Raw genomic sequence first — 9,596 nt, forward strand, 5'->3', positions numbered from 1 at the left:
TGTGTATGTGTGTGTGTGTGTGTGTGTACATAACAAAATTGTCACATTTTTTATAGTGGTAAAATAACTACGAATATAGAAAATATTGTTGGCATTTAAATCGTATTCATCATTTACAGTGCCACAAACAAAGTGTTATTAGTATCAACATTTGCAATGGCGTTAATCAATTTCTATGGTTTGTCAAAACACAAAAGAACTCATTCAAACCTAGGCCAATATGGGACAACACTTTCCTTGCTTAGGGCCCCACAAATATCTAGGTCCGGCCCTGTTTTTTTCTTTGTGTCTTTACAGCCTCAGTGACGCTCGACTGCTTTATGTTTGTAATAAAGTCCAAAAACATATATTTGAGCTATATTATATATTCTCAGGATCTTTTTTTTTTTTTATCAAATTGCTTTTGCGGTAGTAAACGCATAATAAATATTTTTCTTTATGACAACTGTCCAGTCACAGCTTGGTCGTAACGCGCATGCGCGCACACGGACGAGCCTGGCAACAAGGTGTAATGAAATGGCCACAACGCTGGTGTTATTCTTCTTCAAATAACCCCGAGTCAAATGAACAAAAGACGTCAAACGTTTGACATTAATTGTACACAAATTACATCCGGCTTGTTACGTTTTCACCATGCCGGTAAGTCGTCAAGCCTGTTTTTGTTGTTGTTCGCATGAAAAGGGTTCCTCCCTTCGGTTGATGTGATGCTAGCCGGGTTAACACGGCTAGCTTAGCGGTTTTCGCTGTGTGGTAAGATGAAAGAGAAGGAATGTGACCGGTACAAAACTTGGCTATTCCCCTTTAACACGATGAAGGTTTTACCCCTGTTGTTTGTGATAATTTTATTGTCTTTGTATCCTCTGCCCCGCCGAACAAAACAACACACATAAGGTTATCGAGCATATGCGGTGGCAATCTTATCAATCTTATATTTCACCTTTTATCTGTATGTCAGCTGCACCCTAAATGTCCACCCACATTCATCTTACCTTCTAATATGTGTAATGTTTTTCTTATTTCAGAGCAGTAAGCCAGACAAACAGGAGGTCAGTGATAATGTCAAAGTTGTGGTGCGATGTCGTCCCCTCAACCAGAAAGAAAAGGCGATGGGCCACAAGCAGTCCGTCACTGTGGACGAGATCCGCGGGACCATAACCGTGAACAAACTGGAGACCTCTCAGGAGCCTCCTAAAACCTTCACCTTTGACACTGTGTTTGGACCTGACAGCAAACAGCTGGACGTCTACAATCTCACTGCCCGCCCCATCATTGATTCAGTGTTAGAGGGATATAATGGTATACTTCATGTGATTATGCATGATATGATTCACTGCACCAGTTCTGTAAAATATCAACACTACTTTCAGTTGTTCCACACACTGCTGCAGTGTTTAATATGCACACTTTTTTTCACCTAAAGCTAACTAATTACTCATCCTGCGTTTTTTGTGATCCATGTTGTTAGTAATTTCTTCTTCTGTTTTTTTTTTTTTTTTCAGGCACAATTTTTGCATATGGGCAAACCGGCACAGGAAAAACATTCACCATGGAGGGTGTGAGAGCAGTGCCGGAACTCAGAGGGATAATCCCAAATTCTTTTGCTCACATTTTTGGTCATATTGCCAAGGCAGAGGGTGACACCAGGTATAATATCAACATGGACACAAATAACAGGAATGCTGAAGTGATACAGTCTGAACCTGCAGTATTTGGTTTTACAGATGAACCTGTTGCGTTATGAGTGACCTGACAATATGACGAGAATCATACGCGACAAGTTGTTGGGAAATAGGCTGTCGCATCTCTTTTTGTTCAAATGATGACGCTTCTGCAGTTTTAAAAAGAAAATGAAAGGATGCATTTTGAACTGTAAAAATGTATGTTAAAAGTTCAAACCATGACCTGGATAAATGTAATCTTTGCGTTTGATCAGTTCCTGTAAAAATACTGCCTACAAAGCTGCTTTGCAAAGTTTTGGTCATGACCATGTGATGAGTGTCATTCAGGATACGACGTTACACTGTCTCTCCAAACTTACACATTTTTTTACTTATTAAGGATCTTAAGTCTCATTTGCTATATTCAACTTACTACTTCAGGTCGCAGCTGATAAAACGTGGCCTGTCTCTAGTGTATGAAAATTGTCGCATTGATTTGTGGAAAATGACCCAACTGGATGGTTGTTTTGTTTTGTTGTCAGATATACTGTCAAAATATACCAACTTTTTGTTAACGGCGCATAATTACTGGCTCTGGATCTTCCTGTCGTATTTCGGAGATAAAGTTTTTAAGCAAAATGTACTAGTAAAAATCCAGGTGCTAAATTGTTTTTAATGTTTACCCATATTACAGCAACAGTCAATATAATACACATCCTCTAACAAACTTCTGAGTTTTAAAAATATGTTCTGGTACTGCTGGAACTCTCTCAGCTGTAATTAGTTTGCTCACTTGAAGTTGTATTTTTTTGTTGTCCTAATTGAACCTAAGATAAGAGTAAAAATCTCCATGTAGCACAACTCTTAAAGATGAGGGTGTCACAAACGAAAGACTTGCATTCATTATTTTTGCATTTTACCAACAAACCATTCTGTCTTTACTCGTCTGTGATAGATTTTTGGTTCGTGTTTCGTACCTGGAGATTTACAACGAAGAAGTGCGGGACTTGCTCGGCAAGGATCAGATGCAGAGACTTGAGGTAACAGGATGTTTAGATGCAGCAACTAACAACAAAACTGGTTTTGATGAGTTGTTTCAAAAAAGACTTCAGTCATTTTTCTGAGTGGGAAGTTGCAAAGAATCTGTAGGTTTGTACAACCTCAGTTCTAAAAAGYTTAAGAGGTGTAAATGTAAATTAAAAACAATGCAATATTTTTTTTATTTCATAAACCTGTATAAATAATATAACATATTAAACATATTAAACATTTAAAATAAAGTTTTGAATCTGATGGCAGCAACACATAAAGCTGGGATAGGGGCAACAAAAAACTAATGAACAGCTTGAAGAGCATTCGGCAATAAACCAGGTTAATTGGCAATAGGTCAGTGGGTATAAAAATCATCTTAGGGAGGCTAAATCTCTTAAAAGTAAATGTGAGCAGAGACCAGTTTGAGTAAAAACAATAATTTAATAGTGTTTGTCAACAGGCGTCATGGTGGCACAATTACGGTAGTGGAGCTGGTGCCTCTTAGCTAGAAGATTGCCAGATCACATCCTGGCCTGGGAACTTCTTCTGGGTGAAGTTTACATTTTCTCTCAGTTTATCTCAGGCATCCAGCCTGTTTTCAGCACTCAATTTGAAGCCTGCCTCTCTGGTGGTATAGGAGTGCATTAATATCTATGACATGGGCAGCTTACACATCTGGAAGGGCGTCATTAATGCCGAAAAGTATATATGGGTTTTGGAATAACATACTCCCATCTTGGTGGCATCTTTTCTAGAGAAGGCCTACGCTCGTTCCAACAGCGTGGTTTTGTAGTAGAGGAGTCTAAGTGCTGAAGTGACCCACCTGCAGTCCAGGGCCCATATCTATCAAACTTCTTAGAGTGGAATTTTAGACTCAAATGCTGACAATTTCTTAAAGGTACTCCTTGTCTCAGACGTAAGTGTGAAAGCCAGTCATAAAAAGTCTCAAGATCAGGAATCACTTTTACTCTCCTAGATATTTAAGATGGCTTTCGAGGTCTTTCAACTGGTTAAGAGATGCCACTAGGGGTCTGAGATGGACTGAGAATACAGAGATCACAGCTGTCCTCCTCAGGAATAACCAGCACCACCTCAGAAAACGCCTTAAGTGGGCTGGGGTTCCCCTGCCAGAGTGTGATTTTCAGTTATGTGCAGGGTAACTAAAATAAGGTGTGCAAAACAGGTTTAGGCATGAAATACAAAAGAAATAAGGAGGAAAATATGGCACCCATAGTGCTGGACTTAAAGCGAATATTTCTGGCCAGCTTTTGGAGAGAATATTACCGTATATCATTATTTTCAGTCAGAAGGTGAGTGAATGCAGACTGCATGAGATGCAGTCAAAAGTCTGGGGATTATTATTATTTTTTGTCCGCTCTAGTTACGCTGGGATTGAACTTACCTTTTATTATACTTTAAGAGCAACGCAGGGCAGCCCCCTCCTCACCGGAGGTTGAGGGAGAGTCAGGCTGTGGAGCTATCAGATCGAGCTGCTGGTTCAAAGGGTTGATTCAGGATACATGAAGCCTGGTGCTACTGAGGCTGTCTGTGTTAGCATTATTGCTATCATAACAGACTTTCATGGTGCTAGCTGTTCCAACCTCTGACTGCTGCTGGGGCGTGTCTGAGAGAGAGGCTTTTATACCAGAACAGGCAGCTTTATTGACAAAAGCGCTTTATTGACAAAAGCATGAACCAGTGATGAAAACAAACTGTCTTAAACCAATATGTAAATTCAACAGCAGCATCAATGTTCAACCTATAGCAGTGGTTTTCAACCCTGGTCCTGAAGGCACACTGCCCAGGTTTCCCTGCTTTGACCCACCTGGTTCAGATGATTAACAGGCTTTTGTGTAACTTCAATCAGTTAACAATTGAAATCAGCTGTGTTGAAGCAGGGGAACATCTAAAACATGCAGGACAGTGTGCCTGGAGGACCGGGATTGAAAAACACTGACCTATAGTATGCACTATGCAGCACTAAGACGTTTTTAAACTAAATATTGCAGATTTTTACAAATTTACACAAAAACGTCAAAATTAGCACACAAATAGTACTTTATAACCTTTGACACAATTTAGACAGTTTATCAGCAAAAAAGTTAATTTTGGGATAAATTACTCTTTAATTTGTTTAACTTAACCTTCATAAAATAAGTAAATTTTATTTAAAAAATCTATAGTACTCTCATACACCTTATACATAAATACAATTGATGGAGCGACGTCTTGGGCAGAGTGGATAACGGTGAGGTGGGTTTGTAAAAGAGACGTCTACGGGAAGTTTAGTGGAGACATGAGGAGGAGGGTGTGAACCAAACCAAACCACCATGTTCTCAGGCTGGAGATGAGTTTGTTTGTTTAAATCCGTGAGACTTTCTCTTAACGTCTTCATGCAAAATGGGGAAAATCCATGTAATTTATGGACAATCAGTACAACGTGACATGTATGAACATTACTGTGTTGAATGTAAACATGTCTTAGGATTTTCACAATTTTATCTTGACATTTCTCAGAGAATATTGTTGGACATGAAATCCGAGGCAGTGATTGGTCCATGCTGGGGATTTTCWAATGACGTCATCCAGGATCAGCTTTGCGGCACAGCAAAGTGTCGTAAATCAGCTCTAAGACTGACTTAAGGTTTAGTCTGACACTTTGCTTAAAGTGAGACTGYGACACTTGATTCTTAACAGCATTCTTAAGAGTTATTCTAAGTTTGATAAATATGGACCTAGACCTCTTGTCACCAGTTGAAATTATTTGGTGTACCATAAAACAAAYTATGTGGAAAATAAGACTCGTCTAGTCCTGCATCAGACAAGAATGAAACAACATTCTGCTCCAGAAACTCCAGCAGCTGGTTGCTTTAGTTCCTAGACATTTACAGACGGTTGTTAAAAGACTCTTGCTTTACAGAGGTAGACATGACCCAACGTTGTTGAGATGTGCTGTTTTCAAGATTTAAAAATTTTTTAGAAGTACAATTTTTTAATTTAAACTTTTGATATGTTTACTTTGTACATATGAGTTTTGCAAATCAATGCTTTCTGTTTTTATTTTTATTTTACACAATGTCTCACCTATTTTCTGAGATTTGGGGTTGGTGAGATTTTTTTTTATAGCTCTTTCCTAATAAGGATCTTTGTTTCATCAGGTCAAAGAAAGACCAGATGTCGGTGTCTACATCAAGGACCTCTCAGGTTATGTTGTGAACAATGCTGACGACATGGACAGGATTATGACTCTGGGTCACAAAAACCGTAAGCAGAACTTCTCACTGAAGACAGAAGTGCTTGGTGATGACATTGAAGCACGTTTTGGTTTTAGGAAATCAAAATAAACAAATTAATTGAAAGGAGACATGTAATCTAAAATCCACTTTTTTAGCTGTTAAAACCATTTTGTGTACTTGGAGTCTCTGCAAAAAAAAAGAGTGAAAGTGGCGCTGGTATGTCAAAATAAGGAGGAATTCTGACCAAAGCATTGCAGTTCCACTGTATAAAGACCCCAACTGAATGATTTAAATGTGAAAAAGAAGAATTTCAAAGCATGATATGTCTAAAGAAACAAACTTTTTTTACTTTAGGAAATAAATGTAGCTAAATCTAATAGGAATAATTTCAACATCTATTTTTGTCTAATTAATGGTAATTTCTTATGTTTAGGGTCTGTTGGGGCTACAAACATGAACGAGCACAGCTCTCGATCTCATGCTATCTTCACCATCACCATCGAGTGRAGTGAGAAGGGTGTCGACGGTAACCAGCATGTGCGCATGGGGAAGCTTCATCTGGTCGATTTGGCGGTGCGTATTCAAAAAAGYATACAAAAATAATTCTTCAAAAACACGACAACTCTTTTAAAACTCTCGTAGCATTTGAAAGTGGCAGATTTTTTTGTGAATAATCTAATCTACCGTTGTGCCGCAGGGTTCGGAAAGACAGGGCAAGACTGGCGCCACGGGGCAGCGTTTGAAGGAAGCAACAAAGATCAACCTCTCCCTCAGCACGCTGGGGAACGTCATCTCTGCCCTGGTGGATGGCAAGAGCACACACGTTCCCTACAGAAACTCAAAACTGACCCGTCTGCTGCAGGATTCACTGGGAGGAAACTCCAAGACCATGATGGTACGCCTTGAGCTTAGTGTCATGTTTTACATATGGCTTTTATTGAAATCACTAATTCAGTGTTTCAAAGTTGGTTGGTTTTGTTTTGTTTTATTCTTTTGTTTTTTAGTTAGCTCAAACAGGTCTGACCAACAGTTTTTACCTCCAAATTTATTTGACAAATTTTCCCCACCAGTGTGCAAATATTGGCCCTGCGGACTACAACTACGATGAGACCATCAGTACCCTGCGCTATGCTAACAGGGCTAAAAACATCAAGAACAAAGCCAGAATCAACGAGGATCCAAAGGATGCTCTGCTGCGGCAGTTTCAGAAAGAGATCGAGGAGCTGAAAAAGAAACTGGAAGAAGGTAAAGGGCAAACAATAAATGCCTAACTTTAAATTGCAAACTTTATTTTTTTTAAATTGACGTGCGTTTTTGTTTTGGATAAATCAAAGGCGAAGAGATCTCCGGCTCGGATGGCAGTGGCTCAGACGACATGGATGAAGGTGAAGATGAAGCAGGGGAAGCAGGAGAAGGTCGCAGGAGGAGGAGGGGTAAGAATATGCCACAAGTCGTTCGTTACGTAATCATTGCGTATGGCTAGATAATCATCTGCATAGTTTGCGAATAGTGCTTTTTCAGCGCAAAAATGTACAATTTTAGTCAGTACTTCCTCAGATGTTTATCTAGATTTGTGAGTTCCATCATGACTTTACATTTAAATTTTAGTGTGTGTTTAATGTGCTCATTTAGGAGTTCCCCTGGTATTCTCACCTTACTCACCTCTTACTACAAGTGGGAAGCGTTAAAACTCAGCAAGAATTCTTTCATCTGTTTTTGTTGCATAGCTCACATTGTCAACATTACATAGAAATGTTGACAATGTGAATGAGAAAAAGCGGTTTGTCATTCATATTTTAATTTTTTTTCTAAGTTAGCAACACGCTACCCTGGCTGACTCAGCAATTTTCATGCCCACGCTTAAAACTAGTTCATTCGTTAGTCTCATATTTTTCACCTTCCTTTTTTTTCCTTTCTCTTTGTGGGCTTTGTGGCATTTGGTGTTTCCACCGCTGCTTTTCAAACAGTCATCATCACTAATGGCTCAGAATTTACCTACACTTCATCAAAGCCGCTGCCCACTGACGACCAATCTAKAATTAGTGAGTCTAGGTAACGCTCCAACCGCCTGCCTGTCCACAGATTTTAGACCTTTTCACACACAAACTCGTGTGTATAAATAATACAATATAAAATATTTTTCATCTATTACCACCTTTTTGTTATTGTAACATGATATATATTTTAAATGACATTCAGCGTTGCCCCAGAAAACTTACCAAGCCTGGGGTTATTGTTTTTATGGTGGGAGTGGGGAACAGGTGGCGAAAGTGGAGCGCTACGTTGCTAATGCTAAGTTCAAACTATTTATCCTGCTGCCTCAATCTCCACACATCGTCTGGAAGTAACAAACTTTCATCTGCGCAGAGTGGAGGGGCAAATAAAACATGGTGGCCCACCAGGACTATGATTCACTGTGGGAAACATTGTCATTGAACTTATTGACCAGCATTAACATCATGACATCAACAAGTAGTTCTTTGGGGGCCTCGTCTCTAAAGAGGTGCTCTTCATCAAGTTTATTATAAAATCCACGTGACCTGTTGTTTTTATTCATCAAAAACATGAATGAGATTCTACTTTCTAATTGTCTTTTCACTTTCTTCATTTGCTTGAGTGCTCTTTGTTGTATTTCTGTTTAAATTTAGATAACGACCTATTWGTGTTATTTGTGATGTGCATGTAGGTAGTTCCTTTAGGGGCTTTCCTGATGCTTAGAACTTTAGTCATTTGTAGAATTTTTTTTTTTTCTATGTCAATTTGTCTAACTATGGATATTGCAAAAGAGTGAGTAAAAATGTCCAACGACTACTGTGCAATAATCATTGTTTAATTAATAATTCATTAATGATGTTTTCTTTAATTAAACCTGTTATTGGAAAGCTTGAGGAATTTTCTTTCAGAAGACAGTACAACTAAATGACCGAACAGCCCATTCCATGTGGATGCTCTGTTCTCTCTGCTCAAACATGCTTTCAGAATAAGTTAAATCTGAAGGCGGAATCAAAAGAGGTGTGGGAGAAAAAAAACCCTGGTTTCTCTGACGTYTTTCTTTCATGAGAGCAGCAGAAGTCGCTAAATGGCTCTAGCCCTGTATTATGTGGCACAAATCAAAATACATCCAATTACATTTTTTTATGGTTGTAGGTTTCAAAATAACCTGACTCTTATCATGGTTGTATTGGCACTGCTGTATATTTTTGACAAAGCCGACAAAGATGTATTCCCTCCCCTGCACATATAGAGAACAATGAGCTCACAGGGCTCCAAAAAAAAAAAAAGGACACTGAAAGTTTAAAGCTAACAAGAAACCTGTGGCTGGATGCTTCCTGAAGCTGTTAGTCAGCACTTCATCACATTAACCAAATCAGTTGGAGGCGATATCCCAACCCGCCTTTTCAGAGGTCGACGGTACCGTTTCTGTTACCTCGCCCCGAGGCTCAGGGGCGTTACGGAGGTGGGGTCTTTCAGTCCCACCTCTCCACCTCCGTGTGTCTTCTGCAAGGAACTGAGGCAGCCAGACACACCAGTGACGGTATGGGCTGTCTCGTGAAAAAGCCTTTAGAGAGGTGTGCTGAAAATCTTTTGATTTGATTTGATTGAACTGATGTGTGGATATTTGGCCAGAAATGGATTATAGTAGGTGTATAGTATTATGGTACCACAGTAC

General features: G+C 39.3%; 1 protein-coding gene across 1 annotated transcript in view; it reads left to right on the forward strand.

Annotated features, from left to right (window-relative positions):
- Positions 1–476: 476 nt before the first annotated feature.
- The window catches only part of kif3a (kinesin family member 3A), a gene marked incomplete in the record, with an annotated part of 18,023 nt that continues 8,903 nt past the window's right edge, over positions 477–9,596 (forward strand). The window contains 9 exon segments of the mRNA XM_014009030.1: positions 477–639; positions 1,023–1,296; positions 1,500–1,644; positions 2,614–2,698; positions 5,849–5,954; positions 6,360–6,499; positions 6,624–6,821; positions 6,997–7,171; positions 7,261–7,359. Of these exon segments, the coding sequence (XP_013864484.1) occupies positions 634–639; positions 1,023–1,296; positions 1,500–1,644; positions 2,614–2,698; positions 5,849–5,954; positions 6,360–6,499; positions 6,624–6,821; positions 6,997–7,171; positions 7,261–7,359 (1,228 nt within the window).

This window comes from Austrofundulus limnaeus, unplaced genomic scaffold (genome assembly GCF_001266775.1).
Source record: "Austrofundulus limnaeus strain Quisiro unplaced genomic scaffold, Austrofundulus_limnaeus-1.0 Scaffold1, whole genome shotgun sequence".
In the NCBI taxonomy this organism is placed as follows: domain Eukaryota; kingdom Metazoa; phylum Chordata; class Actinopteri; order Cyprinodontiformes; family Rivulidae; genus Austrofundulus; species Austrofundulus limnaeus.